Source organism: Debaryomyces fabryi (assembly GCF_001447935.2).
Source record: "Debaryomyces fabryi strain CBS 789 chromosome Unknown contig00125, whole genome shotgun sequence".
Taxonomy (NCBI): domain Eukaryota; kingdom Fungi; phylum Ascomycota; class Pichiomycetes; order Serinales; family Debaryomycetaceae; genus Debaryomyces; species Debaryomyces fabryi.
In genome coordinates, this window is record NW_015385551.1 from 1 (window position 1) to 18811 (window position 18811).

An 18811-nucleotide genomic window follows, 5' to 3' on the forward strand; every position below is an offset into this window, starting at 1 on the left:
ATCCGTGTTAAACAATGGCTTATGTGAGTCCATAAGGCATTTTAACATTTGATAAGAGAGCTATCCAATGATAGCTCGTGGTACACTAGAACAATCGTAAGGCAAACATTGTTATAGTGTAAGGCATTTTGTAAGTATTGTAGTTTCTTAATAGATACTTATTTTCGCAGCCAGATTGTATATTTTCTCAATTTTTCTGACTTCTCAATAAATATCTCATTATCAAAGACCAATACATTTCGTTAGGAAGCCTTCTATAAACCCTCCTCCATTTCAAGAAAACTCCAATAATATGCTTATCGGCGTGGATAATCAACCACCACCAGCATATGAAGAAGAAGATCATTCATTGTCGATGTCACCTCTTAGAATTGATGATAGTAATGAGAGGGGCAGAAGTAAGTCAGGATCGCAATTTGCTGGGTTGACCATTAATCTTCCGCATGAGGGCCCCGTGAAGAACCTATTGAGCCAGCAGCTTAGGAAACCTGAAAGTGAACGTTCTAGAAAGGTTGAAAGCGAAGATATTTCTGATTCTGTGTCATCTGTAAAGCCTCCAACTATGAGTCCAATTAGAAATGCTGTGAGCCCTAGACGCCCTACAGATACAACGAGGCATTCGAATTCTAGTGCAGCATCTAGCGATACAGGATTAACTAACTCTATTATAAGCTCTTCCCGTTCTAATGAAACTAAGAATACGCAAGATCAAGATGAAATCTATGAAGATTCAAATGTGAGTAATATTAATGATGAGAACGAGAAAGCTGTTTCCACAAGAAATTTTAGCGATGAAGGTTATGCTCCCGAAGCGCCGTTGGTAGGTCAATTCGAAAACGGGGATAAGTCGCGTCAATCGTCTATTCTGTCATTAACATCATCGCTTGAGATGCCAGTTGAGCTGACAATTCCCTTACTAAACCAATCTAGCTCGTCATTATTGGCTCCTCACTCAAATTTCAAAAGTATGAACTCATCGATTAATTCATTAAATGAAAGAAGAACGAGCAATGTGCACGAAATTACTAAAATTACCGACTTGGTAGATGGTATTAATTTCAACGATGAGTTATACAGAGTGAATGATAACTTGTCTCACTTAAGGAACCCAAGAATCAAAAAGCACTATCAGAATGATGATCAAATGGTAGAGACTGAAATAAATAAACAAAGGCAAAAGTCATTTGGTGTTGTTAACGATAACAATGCTGATATGAGAACGAGAATGAGTTCATCAAGTGAATCGACGGTTCACGAAAATGATACAGCAAACGATGTCCCTAACAGTGGTCCGCATTCTAATCCGAATAGTTTAATCAAACCTCTTTCAGGTTCTCCAGCCCCAGGACTTAATTATGGATTCATTATAGAATAGTTTATCTAAAATATACATTGATTGGTTATATCTTAACTTCCAATATTAATTACTGATTATTAAAAAAGACGAATAACCCCTTAGAAAGGAAATTCATATATACTTCTGTTGAGAAAATCTTTCATCAAGATTTTTCTATTAAATCTACATATATTGGAAGTTACTCAATATATTTTAAATATACTACTTCAAATATATACTTAAAAGAATATCAAAGTCAGATAAAAACTATTTATCCTTTTCAGATAGTTCCTCTAACCATTCGAATAATACCCCCAAATCTTTGGTAGCTAAATCTTCCCTTTCACAGGCTTTGTCGTACCATTTCTTACCAACTTCACCCAAGAACAAAAACCTGTTGTTACTCTGAGCACTCTGGGTGGCTAAAACCAAATCTTTTCTTGTCAATTTAGTGATAAATCCTCCTTTAAAATCACGGTCTGCTGGTAAATCGTTTTCCTTTGGATATACTCCTTTAATAGGACAATTATCGACCGAAGCCCACGATTTACCAGTGGATACTGATACCAACTTAGCATAATTCTTCAAATCCAATCCAAATGATTTCGCCAATTGGAACGAATCGGCTACTGCTAAGTTCGTGACTGCCAACAAATAGTTGTTAGATAATTTTGCAGCTAAACCAGTACCATGGGTCTTTCCACATGGAAAAATGTTTGTACCCATCTTGCTTAACAAAGTGGTTAAAGAGGGAGAAATATCATCATGGGTCTCTCTTGATAACATGAAAGATAATGTACCCTTACGAGCACCTGCGACCCCCCCTGAAACAGGGGCATCAATAAAGTCAAAATGAGGAATCTGTTGCTTCACATACTTATGCACCTCAATAGACGTAGGAATGTCGATTGTAGACGAGTCTAGTAATGTTGTACTCACCTTCGAAATGTCAGTAGTGCACTTTTGATAGTTTTGCACCAATTCCTCAACTACCGATTGAACATGTTTTCCTTCTGGCACCATCGTCATTATATAATCCAATTGGGAGTCCACCTTATGAACAAAGTCTGATACCGAATCCAAAGGAATTAATAATTGTTTATTGCCTGGGGTCACCTCAGTGACCGTTTTCACAAATTTCTTCGAGTTTTCTGGATTCAAATCGTAAACATACAACTTGTCATCAGGCTGAAGCTTGTTGTAGATATGTCTGCCCATATGTTGTCCCATTTCTCCGAGCCCAATGAATCCGTAATTTGTCAATCTCAACAGCGACGTGGAAAAGCACCGAATGCCTTGTTTAACTGAAATCATCTTCTATTTTTCTATGCTATACCAACAATAATTCGATAGAATACCAATAAACCACTAACCAGAAATCTCTTATATAAGTACTGGTCGATATATACCAATTTTGAGATTAATACTTTATCTTATAAGTGTACAAAGTGCCCTATATATAGTTTCTCCATATATAACCCCGGATTTTCCCCTCCTTTGTTTCTATGATTTCCACAATGACAATTCATCGCTTAAACGGGTTCTCAAATAAATTGCGAAACACTACTCTATGACAATCGTCCCATGTCCGCATTGAGGATGTAATTCCATGGGTATTACTTGGTGGTTGGTTGTGCATCCTATTTCCCCATATGTGAACGAATTTGCTGCTACAAAGGGCAAGCTGACACGATCGTAGGGCACAACATAGATTATTTCGGAGTACTACAAATGCAAAGCCTAAAACCGCCTGTGGGAAAATAATGTTGTGTTTTTATGGGAACTAGAAACGTTGGAACATACTAAATAGTGATTCTGTATTACTTGTGCTATTTGCAGAAGCTTTAGAGAGTGCAATTATTCGCATGGGTAAAGCTTTCATACCCGACCGGTACCGGTAGTGAATGTGGGGACACAAAAGCAGTGTCCTGGACCCCTCACAGGCAGTTATGCTTTTGATGTCATTATGTCGTTATATCGCGCGTCGCGAGTAACATGTCGTATGCCGTTGATCAACGAGGCCCAATTGCGACCCAGTCCGAGGGTGCAGGGGGTGCATGTCGCATATTGAGAAGTCGAGTACGACATTTTAGCAATGATATCGGTCTCTATCTAGAAATGCCGAACATAGTAGATTGGAGATAAGCGGCGGGTAAGACTAATGTGGAAAAATATACATGATGATACGTCTACGTGGAGGGTTTTATAAAGTTTAAGTTTTGGCACTCTGAGGCAAGATGGAAATTTAGCTTTAAGATTCCGGTTACATAAACGCCGGTGCCACATACAGCTTCTATCAATTCAATCAATATGTCGGAAAGTTCATCGCAGACCAAAATCAAAACTAATTATAATCTCCCCAAGCCTACACCAGCTTATTATCCACACGAGGGATCTCCCATATATGCTGATAAAAAACTATATAAGGCCATTGGAGAATGCGAAAAAACACTTGTGGAACAGCATTTATGCCAACCCCGTAGGGGCATAGCTGTAAAGATCCCTGCTAAATCAGTGTTTAGAATCACTACTCCAGAAGGTCCGCAGGTTTGTGATTTGAACATCTGGAATATGCACAATCCCAGGGAGAGGTTTTGGGCTGCTCGTAGTCGTCAATTGCACTCAGCGCATGTATCTACGTATGACAGACTTTGGTCCAATCTTCCATATCTTCGTCCATTGGTTACCATTACTGGAGATTCAATGCTGGATAGGGGCCAGGATGAATGGGGTGGAAGATTACACGACTTGAACGGAACACGATGTGACCCTTATATCGACCAATTAATAAGTGGACAAGAAAATAATTTCCACTGTCATTCGAATTTACTTCGGGCAGTTTTACCACATGGATTGAATGAATTTGATATCCATGATGTCATAAATGTATTCCAAGTGACAGGTTTGAATGAATATGATCAGTATTTCATGGAAGCATGTCCCGCTAAAGCAGGTGATTATTTCGAGTGCTTTGCCGAGCAAGATTTACTTATTGCCATCAGTGCTTGTCCTGGGGGAGATTTGTCGCAATGGGGTTGGGGTGAAGACGGCGAAAACTTAGAAGATCTGAAGATGGTCGAATGTTGCAGGCCCTTAGGAATTGAGGTATACAAAATTAACGACGAACAGGTCTTGAAAGATTGGGTGCCCCCAAAATTTGTCGAGTACAAAGGCAATCATGGCTTACAAAATCCTGCTTAGTACCTTCTAATATGTCTATTCATCTATTTACACTACATAGTACCGTCTATAGATTGGCCGACCCAATCACTAATCATATCATTTGTAATAAAGCCACTAACATTACTTCCAGTGTATTGTAACTCTTGTGTTTCAACTATTTGCTGAAGGAACTCAAAACTTTCCTCGATCTTTTCTGTAGAAATCATACGATTGGTTATATCGTCGAATGACAATTCAAATTTATCTATAATTGCTCCTTTTTTTATATGAAATTTAATTGTAAAACCAAACTTTTCATTGTATAATTCGTGACTGAACTTAGGCGTTGATCCATATTTCCATTTCCATTCTTTTAATTCATTAGCTAAGTCATAGATTTTTTGGTTTAACTCAGTCTTTTCATCTATAGTAATGACCCTTGCATAATCAGAATATGCCTCAACAAAATCAGTAAGGTTAAATAGTTCATTGTGATCGTACTCTTCTGGACAAGATGGGTCTTTTTCTTTTTGACTGCTATCTTCTTTTTCAACCATACCGTAATTCTTGCTAAAACCGTCACTTACTAAATCGATGAACTTTTGGTGGTCCAATTCTAAATTAATAACCTTGGATTTAACTGAGTTAATTGATGCCATAGAATCAACAATGCCTAGCTTGCGTTCATCTCTCGTTAATAATTTACTCAAAACATCTAACTTCAGATTCAACAACATAGTACCATGATGGTACGATTTACCTTTTGATAACTTGTAAGCTGATCCACTAACTTTATAAGCAATTCCATCGGACTGTGTCACTGTAGTTATATCTCCCCTTTCGTTAACTTTCAACTTATACTTAAGGTCCGGGTACTTATTCACCGAGTCTCTTATTATTTCAGCGAACTTAAACCTATCAAATTTAGATTTAGTGGTCATGAATGAATAATTTATATTACCAAGGTCGTGAACAACAGTTCCACCACCTGACCGTCTTCTTACTAGAGGAATGTGTAACGAGTTTAATAGCGGTAAGTTAACTTCCTTCCAAGGGTTCTGATTTTTACCAATGACAGCACAGGGCCAGTTTTTATAAAACATTAACCTGTTGTAATTAGCTTTGGAGTCGTCATCAGGAATTGGCATATCATTGTAGATACTATCTTCTATTGCAAGATTTAAGTACGGATCCTTTAGTTTCGATACAAATATCACTGGTTCTCTCAATTCAGTATACTTTTGTAATTCAGCATTCTCTTCCGGTGTTTCTTGTTCTAATTCCATGTAAAGCTTTTGTTTATATTCTAGAATATCTTTAGATTCTTTGTAATGTTGAAAGTCCAGTAAGTTGAAATCATCGGCATCGGCTGGATCCAAATCATCTTGAAAAGGGACATGAATGTTTCCAAAACACCTCCGACCCTGTAAACGAGTACCTAAAGTATGTATATGGCTTAGTGATCGTCTTATCATATTATCTACTCTCTGAATGAAATCGGATAATTTTGGTAACCATACTTCAAGCAGCGATATGGGTAGAAAAAAAAATTATTATCGAAAAATTATTAATTATCATTACATTCCATATAGACTTCAGATGAATAAGAATAACGCATTGGAAAAGCATTTGTTGACAAGATGCTATTCTTCTGAAGCTAGAATTGAAGAATTATTATCTACAAGATATTCAATAACTGGAGATCAAAAGCCATCGCTTTTGCTAGTACCCACAGGACAGGATGCTGAAAGCAGTAAAACAAAGGCTCTATTACACCAAGAGAAGACCAAGACTATTGATGAATCTCATAAGACCAAAAAATATAATACTCGAATGGAGTTAAAGAATTATATTAAAAATACTCTTAATAATCAACATAAGGTTATTAAAAAAATTCAAGCATACAATAGATTAACCAAGCAGAATGCTAATAAAAAGCCTTTTCCAATATTAAAGCTATTAGAACACTACAGTATCCCAATGTATGAAGAATTTATACCTATTAGCAACTTATGGCAAGACTACATGCAAAATTTGTTATTTCCATCGGCCAATAACAAACTTCCAAGTTTAATTTCTATCTTGCCTAAACTATCCAGTGCTGATTTTCACGGCTGCTTACTAACCGTATTAAAGTCTACCAACAGATTACTAGTTGGTGTGAGAGGAATAGTTGTATGGGATACCCAGCATTCGTTTATATTATGCGTACCTAGAACTAACGATTCTAAAGAATGGAATGAAAGTAAACAAGTTTTCACTCCTTCAGAACAAGTAGGTGGATTGAGGATCATTCCAAAAAAAGGATGTTTGTTTGGGTTTGACGTTATTTTGCCAAGTGGCGAAGGACAAGAAGAAGAGGATGAATGCATAGGCTTTACTGTTATAGGATCTAGATTCGAATTTAGATCAGTGGATCGTTCTGGTAAAAAGTTCAAGAACCACAATGTTGATGATATTTTGTAATAAGATGTATATTAGATGTATAATACTAAGTAAATTTCGATTTTAATTTATTTAATTGAAGAATTAATAATTCATCATGATGTATGCTTAAAGACTTCAAGATATCCTGAATATCGCTCAAAATCTTCTTCTTCGATTCTTGCCCAAAATTCTTTGGATCTTGATCTAGTAATACATTTACTTCCTTTACCAACTGTTGCTTATTAATATTTTCAGGAAATTCACCAATTTCTGATCTCTCAGCTATACCGTTTATACTAGAGGTCGAATCATCGTCATTATCAAAGTCCTTTTGTATATTTTTAACGACTGTTTCGAATTCTGTATTAAATCGTTGCACATCCTCATTTATAAATTTTGAAAGGTCTGTGAATATGTTATCAAGGTCTTGATCATTAATTTCTTTCGTTTTGGTTATAGGTTCATTAGGCGTATTCGTGAAAATTCCAAGACCATCCAATACATTCTCTTTGGCCACAGACTTAGGCTTTGACAAATCACCTAATATTTGACTCAATTTAATCAATTCGTAGTAATTGTCATATATGATAGATTTCTTAGCCAGATCGTGTGAATTTAGTTTATTTGTTATAGAATTTCGTAACTTGAGTATTTCTTCAACTGGTGTATTTTTCATAAACTTCGATAATTCTTCAGCATTATTGAAATTAACATCATGGATTGCCTCTGACGAAGATATCAGAGGCTTCAAAGTCAGCTTTTCTATATTTGTATCTTGTGACTCTTGATGGTGAATATTATAAAAGTCTTGCAATGCTTTCCTTCTTGACAGCACTTGGCGAGATGTCGTTGATGAAATACGGGGTGATTCAACTTGGCTTGGTAAGGGCGACGAGGGGTGTGATGGTGTAGATAATTGTTGTCGGCTGGAAGCCGATGAAGGCTTCTTATACGATAATACAGGTGTATCTGACATTATTGAAAGTGAGTCTTTTGTATGTAATTTTTTTGATCTTATTCATATATCGCGAGGAAGTGAATATTATGTACGAAAGGAATTATTCAATTACAATTAATACTTATCTAGTAAAAGAGGAGGTCATATGACAAATGTAATAAATTAAGATGCACAAGATGTATTATCAATGATACTTTTTTTTACTATAATTACAGAGACGAAAAAAATTAATGCACTATTCATAAATCCAAGAGTCAATGTAAATCAAATCTGGATCTTGTTCAGCACTTGGTTCAATCACAGAAAAATGATCAAATATAGAGAAAGATTGATTTGTTACTAACTGTTTGACTGAAGGATCCACTAATTTGTCAAATGATTCGTCGGCGTAAGCTCTACCGTATCCAGCTTCTAAAACACTCTGCCATGTAGCTTTAAATGTATCATTTGTATGTTTAATAAGTTCTAACTTGTCATCGTAGATTAAAACATCACATAAGGATCTGACATCGTTAATTGCCAATTCAATATTAGTGATATTATTTGAGGTGATGAATTCTATAATTGTGTCCAAATTGACGAATCCAGTATGATTTGAAGGGTACGAAGATTGGTAAATGTTATTATTGGAAGATGGAGTTTGGAATGCAGTAGGGTAAGTTTTCGAAGCCACAAATCTCCAAATGACAGTCAATAAGGAATCAATAAATTCCGTATCTAATTCTGAGTCTGTAAACCAAGGACCACCAGTGACTTCTATAGATGGCTGTAAGTTATACAACATGTAAATCTTTCTTGTTGGATGCTTAACGGACTTAATGGACTTGATATATCTTTGATTTTCTAATGCTTTCAAGCATCTCACAACAATATGTTGGTGCAAGTTTGTTTTTGCTTTTATGGTTTTGGTCCAAATACCTTCACGACCAGAAGCCTCAATGTAAGAGTAGATCATAGCTTCATCTTCTGACATCGACGTGATTTTAGATGCTTCACTCAATGAAATGGCCTGAAATTTCAATTCATCGCCTTGTTTTACCAATTTAACTAATTTTTTATTGATTAGCTCCTGAGCAATCATCAAGAGATCAGCAGGGACTGAAATTTGAAGAAATTGCTGTAGCTGCTCTTGGTTGAATAATGTTGATGATGGAAATTCCAACATCTTGTTATGCAATGTACGAGCCTTTTCTGATAAATCTGCCATTATGATATGTTTTTCCAGTCAGTTCACAAGATCTTGTTTTAATATAATACAAAAGATAGTAATGGTTTAAATAGCTCTAAGGCTCTCCGATAATGATCCCTTCAATGTTGATTTGACTTCTAGTACTGCAACTTTCATAGATGGGATCAACTACAATAATTTTTTTTTTCAGTTGTGCGTAAGTGAAGAGTTTACGATGTCACAAAATATTGAATACATAGTCTCTTACTCCGATACGTATTAAGCTCTAAGATCAAAAGAGACCATCCAGAATGAGTTTCAAGAAGTTAGATCGAAGTTTAATACGATCTTTGGACGAATTAGAGGATGATAATGTGGAAAACCAAACGCCACGGGATACACATTCATCGTCACCAGCACTATTCAAGAAAAAGGGTCTTAAAGGGAAAAAACTGAGCCAAAGAAAAACAACGCTTGAATTTGATGCCAGTGACGAAGAAGTAGAACAGATGGCTTCCACTTCTATCAAAAGAAACAAATTTAGGTCACCGCATTCGTTTATTGCAAAACGTCAATCTTCTAAAATGAATTTTGATCACAAACCAATAACGGAGATGAGAAAAGACGAAGTAAAATATACTCTGGATCACCTTAAGGAGCTCCATAATGATCAGAAAGAAAAGAATGAAGATTTAATGGATATTGACGAGCCGGTGGTTGTAGAAACCACTCCGGCCGAGATACTACAAGAATTCCATAAAAACACACCTATGGATTATGAAAATAACGATGACGAAAATATAATACCAATTAAAGAGTACGGTAGTGATGATAATGACAATTATAATGACTTCTCTGGGCCTAAAACCAACAGTTTTCCAGTTGATGATGACTTAATGCCCGATAATGATGACATATTTATTGATGATGGGCCGCTCAATCTAGCAGCTTCCATGAAGACTCAAAAACCTGACATAGATGAGGACCTATACGACATGGAGTTGCCTATGGGAGAGGAAGAATCTGAAATTGAATTAGATGTATCGAAACCTACAGTTTCTAAAATTCTCGAACCAAGAGGAATTTCAGAACACCTTAAAATCTTAAAAGAGTCTATAGAGAAACTTCAAGTATCAAGACTCGAAACAGAATCACAATATACTAAAACCAAAACTGAGATTCAAAGTATAAGCCGAAATAAAGAAGCTTTACTACAAGAATTGATTCATTAGGCATTTCACTTAGGAATCAAATTTACGCTTATAGCAGTAAATATTGGTCTAATGATCCATCACCGCGCTTAGTTAAAAATTACTGGATTAGTGAGTCATTATAGATTTTTCATATATATATATATATATATATAAAGTAACGAATTGAACCATTGAATAGTATATTATACAATTATGATACTGATTCCAATAAAGACAATGTTCGCAAAAAGATCATTATCGAGTTCTGCCTTTCTTAAATCAAAACCAAGACATTTGGTGAATACCATACAACTTTCTAATGAAGAGTTGGCATCATTAGTCGGTAAAGCTGAAGCTTTTAAGAAGCAAGTTAGATCAGGTAACCCTGCACCTGTTGAACAACATCAGAAGCTTTTAGGAAAACTTGTTGCTTTACTTTTTTCCAAAAGATCAACCAGAACAAGAATTAGTACTGAAGGTGCCGCAGCATACTTTGGAGCACAGCCAATGTTCTTAGGGAAAGATGATATCCAGTTGGGAGTCAATGAATCAACTTATGACACAACCAAGGTTATTTCGTCCATGACTTCGTGTATTTTTGCCAGAGTTAATAGTCATCAAGAAATACTCGAATTGTGTGAGCATTCTTCTGTTCCCATCATTAACTCATTATGTGACATGTACCACCCATTACAAGCCATCACTGACATTTTAACTATAAAAGAAGCATTTGGAAAGACTGAAGGGTTGAAGTTAGCCTGGGTAGGTGACTCCAATAATGTCATCAATGATTTGGCCATTGCATCTTTAAGATCAGGCATATCGGTTGCCGTTTCGATCCCAAAGGATATCGAATTTGACCCTGAAGTCAGCAAGGCTGCCTCAGAGATAGCCAGTGAGAATGGTTTATCATTTGACATAGTCCATGAGCCATCGAAGGCCATCAATAATTCTAATGTTATCGTCACCGACACCTGGATCTCAATGGGCCAAGAAGCCGAAAAACAAGCCAAATTATTACAGTTTGATGGTTACCAGATTACCCAGAGTATGATTTCTCAGGGTAATGCATCTCCTGATTGGAAATTCATGCATTGCTTACCAAGACATGCAGAAGAAGTAGCAGATGATGTATTCTACAGCGAAAACTCCTTGGTATTCGAGGAAGCTGAAAATAGATTATATGCTGCAATGGCTGTTATTGAAGCATTTGTTATTAACAAGGGTGATTTACTTAAATAAATAATTCCCAAATAATCACAAGTATGAGAAGTATTTCATTTCTTTGTAGACAACGCCAAAAGAGCCGTTTAACTTTTTAATTACATTCTTTCTAATACTTAATTATCCCTACATAGCTATTGTACCATGTCTATACCCGTGTAACCTAGATTATTCAATCATGTATAACAATTGCCTTATAAAGCTTCTGTCGCACTTAACTGCTAAATGCGGACTCTTGCTCCACAGTTTAAATTTAGTATATAAATGATCATATCCCATGGTCCATACACTATTTAGTATACTTCAAGAATAAAATAAAGTAGGATAATTCAAAAATGACATCAGTATTCGTTTCAGGTGCTACAGGATACATTGCACAACACATTGTGAAAACATTACTCGAAAATAATTACAAAGTTGTGGGATCTGTGAGATCTACAGAAAAGGGAGAGAAATTAAAGAGGCTCTTACAATCGACCAATTTCAATTACGAGGTTGTAAATGATATTCAGAAAGAAGGAAGCTTCAATGAGGCGTTGAAGAGGCATCCAGAAGTAACTGTATTTTTACATACAGCATCCCCATTCCATTTTAAAGCTAAGGATGTGGAAAAGGAATTATTAATCCCAGCGGTCAATGGAACCAAGAATGCTTTGAAGGCGATAAAGGAATATGCACCCCAGGTAAAGCGTGTAGTAGTGACATCGTCTATTGCTGCTATTAAGGTAGATACCAAGGAAAATGATAGCACATTTGTCATGACGGAACAGACATGGAACCCAATTACATGGGAAGAAGCACTCTCTAATCCTGTTTCAGGGTACCGTGGGTCTAAAACGTTTGCAGAGAAGGCAGCATGGGAGTTTATGGAAACAGAGAAGCCACTGTTTATATTATCAACAGTCAATCCGGTGCTTGTGTTTGGTCCACAAGCATTTGACACTGAAGTCAAGGAGACTTTGAACACATCGGCAGAGGTCATCAACACTTTATTGAAGTTGAAACCAGACGACCCAATTCCTCCTCTGAATAATGCGTTTATCGATGTTCGGGATGTAGCAAAAGCACACGTGGTGGCGTTTGAAAGTGACGATGCTGCAAACCAGAGATTGTTACTTAGTGAATCGAGGTACTCTTCGCAATTGGTGTTAGATCTTATCCACAAGAATTTCCCTCAGTTCAAGTCACGGATTCCTGTTGGAACCCCAGGAATCTATCCTGACACTTCCAAACTCTCGAAAACGGATAATTCTAAAACTAGGGCTATAGTTGGCTTCCCCTTCATTCCTCTCGAGAAGTCTGTGATTGATACGGTTCAACAAATAGTGAAGGCTGAGAAGCTCCAATGAGCCTAGGGCGCATATCTATATAACCCACTTTTTGCCCCAAACAAACCCTATTCTACTCTATCAAGTCTCTTGCGAATATATTATTTTCACATATGCACACGATCTTCCGTTGCACCTGTATCATATTCATGTGCCTGAAATGTTCCCGCTTATAGTGTATTTGAAACTCGTGTGCGTTACCCAGCCACGATACATACCGTTTTTTTTTCCTCTTCGAGCTCATTTTACTTAGGGTCAACGAACTTCATGTCTTGGAATCTGGTGTTCTACTTCCTAGGCTACATGTCGTTTAGTGAATATGTTGTATAATAAATTTAACATCTAGTGAAGGAAAAGACAGTATACTTCTTTTCGTGCACATAATCGCATGCATATGTGCAATTACATGGCCACCAGAATATGGTTAGCGAGCCTTTTTAGGTTAATTGCTGTTGAGCTGTCAAATGACAATAAAGGTATAAGCCTTGGAATTCTTTTAATTGGCCGCAAGATTCCAGACTGATGGAGTCTATTTAGGTTGCGATTATTTTCCTGATTGGTAAGCACTGGTGCAAAAAATTGCCTACTGCAATCGTGTATAGCCACCTCTAAGTAAATAATAACCATGAGACTCCTGATTCTTGAGCAACAAAACAATTAAATATCAATATTATGCCGTTATTTGTAAGAGTTGAATTTTAGTTGTTTTTTATAGTTAGAATCGAAGAATAAATTAATATTGGTGATCACGATGAAAGTCACTATGGGATTTTACGTGGGCCGCAGGCGAGTGCTAATGTATACTATGCTTGTTTTGACGGTTTTGGGATTTGTATGGACGATACGGGATGTCGGTTTGGATGGTAATAAGGTTGTGGATAGAGTACTGGGAATATATAGGTCAAGGCTACCAATATCCAATTTTGCTACCAACGAGTCATTGGTCATATTTCCCCGTGGGTTCGAGTTGAGAGCATCCAGAGATTTGACTGACTATTACAGAAAGCATTTCAATCCTGATAAGAACAGGGAGTTTAATTCTGTTACATTTAATGGACCACCCTCAGCTTTGACGGAAGCGGTCAAGCATGTCGACTACCATAATCATGAGATGACGATGTATGATACGACGAAGGATATTTCGAGTGACTTAAAGAAATGTGAGTCAGAGATTAGTTCCAAATTTAAAGTTGATATCAGTAAAGCTAAAAAGCATGATGATTCTCTCTCTAAGGTTGTGAAGAAGTTGGTTTACCAGTTGGAAAATGATGATGCTATGAAAGAACTTCGGAGTTTTTTCAAGAACGATTTGAAAAAACAAATAGAAGATGAAACTGTAGATCAGCATTGGTATAAATTTGCAGGAACCTCTGTGTGGCTACAACAATATGGTGTACATTTCATGATATCGAGAATGTTGTACAGTCCTTCCGGAAAGAAGAATGATCCTGTTATGAGTTTGATATTTGCTCAGGTGTATAATGAACGGTGGGAGGAATTGGACGATGTGGAGTTAGTTGTTCCTACTATCGATCCAGTAACCAACGAGAGAATCTATAAAAATTTACAATTCCCTAGCTTTTTGCCTATTCCATTCTATCATCAGTCTTCTTACGTGAACAAGAGATGGTATGGACCTGAAGATGCCAGAATGTTACTTGTTAAAAACGATGACGGTTTGGATGAACCATTGATAGTATTTAATGCTTATCATCGTAAGGTTAATAAGCAAGAAAACATTAACGAAGCGGCATCAAAAGTATCACACGAATTCTACAGATCTATGTTTATGGGATGGCCTTTTAGATTTCAGCATGGTAAAGAAAATGTTGATGGTATTTCAAATGCCGCAACAGACGATAAGATATATAATAAAGTTGTTGAATTGAGGAGAGACGGTACTGAAAGATTGAAAGTGCAAAAGAATTGGACCCCTTTTATTAGTGTCAAAGATCGTTTCGATGATGGACCTGATGAAAGTATCTATTTTGTTTATAGATGGCAGAACTTAGAAATCTTGAAATGCCAATTAACCGACTTTACCCACGATTATGCCAAGTGCAAATTCGAGTACAAACGGGAGGAAAAGTTACTGCCAGATGAACCAGTCGGTGCCTTGAGAGGTGGTACAGAAATGATAAGTTTAAATAAAATATCACCATCCGTTAATGCAGCTATTCATCCAAATAAGGAAGTATGGATTGGTTTTGCGAGGGCTCACCTAGTGAAGTGTGGTTGTGGTAAGGACATGTATCGCCCAAATTTAGCACTTATTACTAGGGAGGATAACACATTTAAGATTTCTCAATTGAGTTCTTTCTTCTCCTTAGATATGGATGTCACTGGATGGTCAAATCCTGATGTTTTATGTCATCCTAAGGAACCAAATGCATTAATTCCAAATGGGATTTCTAACTGGGATATTTCTACTATTAAGTTGGGTAAAAAGTACGTCACTGAGGACTTCGTCACGTTATCATTATCCGTCGCTGATGCCACGGTACATACTATACAAATTAAAAATTTGTTGCAGAACGTTCTCTCTGAAACTTCTGCGCTTACTTACAACCAAACATTAGGTTACTCTAATGATGTCGTTGAATGTTCTCTTAAAGCTTCCAACGAATTCTGTAATGCATACGGTCAAGAACAATTTAAACTTGGAAAAGTTCCAATTTAGAATATATAAATTTATAGAATAGCATGAAATTAATTTATAGTGTAATTTTATTTTGCATCAAATAATTTTTTTTCGTCATATCAGCGATGGTTGAAAAATTTATTTATTGTAATTACTACCAAAGCACTGAGATTTATAACAAAACTATAATATGGGTTCCCTGTACTCTCCCAAGGGTAGTTTAAATTCCATATCATCTGTTAATGAAAGCTTATTTCAAGTTTTACAACATTATGGGCCAGTTACAGCTTTGAAAATTCATGCTAACTATGTGATATGTGGCTACGGGTCAATCTTGAAAATATTCAAAATTGAAAATAATTGTGTTCACAAATTGGTTTACAGCCAGCAAATATTAAATAGAAACAAGGTTAATAATATCTCTGTCAGTCCTTGTGGTACAAGAATAATTTTGTCTGGTGGTAGATCATTTATTGTGTTGAATATGAACGATCTTTTAAATACCACCAATGCATCGTCTAAGGAAAAAGCAATCAATGAATGGATTACAAGTACCGAATTTTTAGATAAGGATACTGTTTTGTTATTAACATCCCACAATATTGTTTATAAAATCGACGTTTCAGACATGGAAACCTGCCAAAATTTTGAAATTGTTGATAAGATTCATTGTAACGAAAAGTCTATTTTATATACTGGTTCTATACGCATTATTGGTCAAAAGGCTTTAATAGCTGCAGGTACTGTAATGGGAGGTGTAATAATCTGGGATTTAGATTCTCGTCAAATACTTCATAATTTGACAGACCACGAAGGCTCTATATTCGGAGTCAAAATAGACTCCGAGGGAAAATACATTATTTCATGCTCTGATGATAGATCAATCAAGTTGTATGACTTTCAAACGGGTCAGCTCTTGGCTACTGGCTGGGGTCATGGTTCTAGAATATGGAATCTTGAATTTTTCAAATGTCAAGATCTGTTAAAGATTTTTAGTACTGGAGAAGATTGTACAGCTAGAATATGGAAGTATGATTCCGGAAACCCAAATTTGAGACTACTTGACGTTTCTGAGTGCCATTTAGGAAAGCATGTATGGTCTGGCGATTTAGATGACAGTACTTTGCAACTCAGTGTAACTGGAGGTGCTGATGGAAGAATAAGACTACATGATTTAACACTCTTGACTAACACTAGTAAAGATAGCTATACTTTGGAAACTATAGCAAAAGAAATAGGGATTGTTTTTGAAAAGAATGAAATCATCAAGCAATACTTTGAATTGCCTGAATTGAATTTGTTAATTGTATTGACCTCTAATGGAAAACTTTTAACTTTAAACCAGAAAAAGAAAAGCTGGGAACTCATTAAACTATCAAATGAAGAGGTCGATATGTTTCGAAATTTCGGATTGGTAAGAGGATTTATTGATATAAACGTTGTAATAATATGCTCAAGATCTGGTGATTTGTTAGTGCTCAAGTTTGATGCTAATTCACAAAAGCCGCTGTCAAAAACTTTGTTCCATGATGAGCACTTGAATGGTAACAAAGTGACCAACTTCATGACTTCATATGATAAGGAAAAAGATGATTTTTGTGTCCTTATTGATTGTCCAAACCCTAAAGTCCCTTTCATTCTTCGTAAATTCAAGTCTCAAAACAACACTTTAGTGTGTAATGGCATTATTCACTTAGAACAACCTGCTCAGACAAGTTTTACAACTACATGTATGACCTTTGATTCTGAAAATAAAATTTTGATTTTAGGATCACGATACGTTAGTTTTGCCATTTATGACTTGAATACTGATAAGGATTTGATACAATTGAATAGTCTTTTCAAGAAATTATCTAAAGGTGATACAATTACGTCTGTTTCCATTGTTCTGTCCCGAACTGATTGCATTCGTATTTTAATAACTGTAAGGGATGGAATATATATGTTGGTTGAATTAACTAAGAAGAATGACAGTTTTAGTTGTGAAGTGATTCATAGGAATAAGCTTTCAAAAGGATTTGTTGAAGGAGGTTTTCTTTATAATGATGAGTTAATTGTCTACGGGTTCAAGTCTTCTTACTTTTATATTTGGAATGAAACAAAACAAATGGAAATTGCAAGCGAATTATGTGGTGGTGCTCATAGACAATGGGAATTATTCAAATATAAAGATTTTATGTCAGAAATCAAATTTGTATACATAAGTAAATCAACTTTGCACATAAAAAGTTTCAGACAAAGATTCAATGATGGGAGCTATGGTCTAATCAATAACGGCACACATGGACGAGAAATTAGGGATATTGCGGTATCTCCACATATATCCTCTGATGATGGTAGTCGTTTGATATTGACAGCTTCTGAAGATACAACTATTAAATTAGGTAAATTATTTGCTAATGGGGAAATTAGAAATTACTGGAGCTTGAACGAACATATATCAGGGTTGCAAAGGATAAATTTCCTAAATGAAACGTTTGTCGGTAGCTCGGCTGCGAACGAAGAGTTTTTTGTCTGGAAGCTAAACAAATTGGATACTGGGATTCCAACTATTACAAAGTATGCAACTTTAAAACCAAGTCAAGCTAATCCTGATTTGCGTATTATGGACTTTGATTCATATCCATTTGCTAATGGCTTTATTGTTAGTACAGTTTATTCCGATTCAAATTTGAAAATTTGGTACTTTGATTGTATATCCGGCAAATTCCATCTAGTTGCTAATGATTTCTATACCACTTGCTGCATACTTAATGTAAACTTTCTTAAATTCAATGATGGTGCTAAAATTTATATAATGATAGGCACTACTGACGGCTGTTTGTCTATTTGGGACATATCTAAGATTTTGAATGATATAGACATTGAATCCCTTGAAGTTCAAAAATTAGGGACTATGATTATCAAACAACAATTACATCAAAATGGTATTAAGGCGGTTCTTAACTTGCCTGATATGCAAAATGGCTACAAAGTATTTACAGGTGGAGATGATAATTCTTTAATCTATTCATCCTTGCGCTTTGAAGGAGAAAATGAAGAATTAGTTCTTAAAACTAACTGTTTCATAGAAGAAGCTGCTTCTTCAACCATCACTTCGATTTCCTTTGGTGAACGCAATCGTATTGTTGTTACTTCAGTTGACCAAATTGTTCGACTTTGGGAGTTCGATGAATCGTCTTTAACTTGCAGTTCAGCGAGATACACAACTATAGCGGACACAGGATGTAGTGATACAACTAGATTTGATAACAAGAACATAGTAGTTGTTGGAGGTGCTGGATTAAGCTCTTGGAGTTTTTAATACTTACATAAATAGACTTCAAAATTAATATTTGCAAACTAGATATAAAGCTATAAATCAGTAGTATAAT

At 35.9% G+C, this 18811-nt stretch overlaps 12 protein-coding genes across 12 annotated transcripts; 8 read left to right on the forward strand and 4 right to left on the reverse strand.

Annotated features, from left to right (window-relative positions):
- Positions 1-292: 292 nt before the first annotated feature.
- Positions 293-1375, forward strand: AC631_04536 (uncharacterized protein; the record flags this gene model as incomplete). The annotated part of the gene is made up of 1 exon (XM_015613365.1): positions 293-1375. The coding sequence occupies one exon, from the start codon at positions 293-295 to the stop codon at positions 1373-1375; it is 1083 nt and encodes a 360-aa protein (XP_015465792.1).
- Positions 1376-1603: 228 nt separating this feature from the next.
- On the reverse strand, positions 1604-2650 carry HPD1 (Hpd1p; the record flags this gene model as incomplete). Its single annotated transcript, XM_015613366.1, has 1 exon — positions 1604-2650. The coding sequence occupies one exon, from the start codon at positions 2648-2650 to the stop codon at positions 1604-1606; it is 1047 nt and encodes a 348-aa protein (XP_015465793.1).
- Positions 2651-3646: 996 nt separating this feature from the next.
- AC631_04538 (urea carboxylase-associated family protein) lies at positions 3647-4537 on the forward strand (the record flags this gene model as incomplete). Its single annotated transcript, XM_015613367.1, has 1 exon — positions 3647-4537. The coding sequence occupies one exon, from the start codon at positions 3647-3649 to the stop codon at positions 4535-4537; it is 891 nt and encodes a 296-aa protein (XP_015465794.1).
- A 32-nt stretch (positions 4538-4569) lies between these two features.
- Positions 4570-5973, reverse strand: AC631_04539 (putative lipoate--protein ligase; the record flags this gene model as incomplete). The annotated part of the gene is made up of 1 exon (XM_015613368.1): positions 4570-5973. One exon carries the CDS (start codon positions 5971-5973, stop codon positions 4570-4572), a length of 1404 nt encoding a protein of 467 aa, XP_015465795.1.
- Positions 5974-6097: 124 nt separating this feature from the next.
- POP4 (RNase P/RNase MRP complex subunit) lies at positions 6098-6964 on the forward strand (the record flags this gene model as incomplete). The annotated part of the gene is made up of 1 exon (XM_015613369.1): positions 6098-6964. One exon carries the CDS (start codon positions 6098-6100, stop codon positions 6962-6964), a length of 867 nt encoding a protein of 288 aa, XP_015465796.1.
- A 25-nt stretch (positions 6965-6989) lies between these two features.
- On the reverse strand, positions 6990-7901 carry VPS51 (Vps51p; the record flags this gene model as incomplete). Its single annotated transcript, XM_015613370.1, has 1 exon — positions 6990-7901. The coding sequence occupies one exon, from the start codon at positions 7899-7901 to the stop codon at positions 6990-6992; it is 912 nt and encodes a 303-aa protein (XP_015465797.1).
- Positions 7902-8118: 217 nt separating this feature from the next.
- Positions 8119-9090, reverse strand: AC631_04542 (DNA-directed RNA polymerase III subunit; the record flags this gene model as incomplete). Its single annotated transcript, XM_015613371.1, has 1 exon — positions 8119-9090. One exon carries the CDS (start codon positions 9088-9090, stop codon positions 8119-8121), a length of 972 nt encoding a protein of 323 aa, XP_015465798.1.
- Positions 9091-9362: 272 nt separating this feature from the next.
- AC631_04543 (uncharacterized protein) lies at positions 9363-10283 on the forward strand (the record flags this gene model as incomplete). Its single annotated transcript, XM_015613372.1, has 1 exon — positions 9363-10283. One exon carries the CDS (start codon positions 9363-9365, stop codon positions 10281-10283), a length of 921 nt encoding a protein of 306 aa, XP_015465799.1.
- Positions 10284-10481: 198 nt separating this feature from the next.
- Positions 10482-11486, forward strand: ARG3 (ornithine carbamoyltransferase; the record flags this gene model as incomplete). Its single annotated transcript, XM_015613373.1, has 1 exon — positions 10482-11486. One exon carries the CDS (start codon positions 10482-10484, stop codon positions 11484-11486), a length of 1005 nt encoding a protein of 334 aa, XP_015465800.1.
- Positions 11487-11803: 317 nt separating this feature from the next.
- On the forward strand, positions 11804-12817 carry AC631_04545 (SDR family oxidoreductase; the record flags this gene model as incomplete). Its single annotated transcript, XM_015613374.1, has 1 exon — positions 11804-12817. The coding sequence occupies one exon, from the start codon at positions 11804-11806 to the stop codon at positions 12815-12817; it is 1014 nt and encodes a 337-aa protein (XP_015465801.1).
- Positions 12818-13601: 784 nt separating this feature from the next.
- On the forward strand, positions 13602-15476 carry AC631_04546 (beta-mannosyltransferase; the record flags this gene model as incomplete). Its single annotated transcript, XM_015613375.1, has 1 exon — positions 13602-15476. One exon carries the CDS (start codon positions 13602-13604, stop codon positions 15474-15476), a length of 1875 nt encoding a protein of 624 aa, XP_015465802.1.
- A 151-nt stretch (positions 15477-15627) lies between these two features.
- AC631_04547 (uncharacterized protein) lies at positions 15628-18741 on the forward strand (the record flags this gene model as incomplete). The annotated part of the gene is made up of 1 exon (XM_015613376.1): positions 15628-18741. One exon carries the CDS (start codon positions 15628-15630, stop codon positions 18739-18741), a length of 3114 nt encoding a protein of 1037 aa, XP_015465803.1.
- Between the last annotated feature and the right edge of the window lie 70 nt (positions 18742-18811).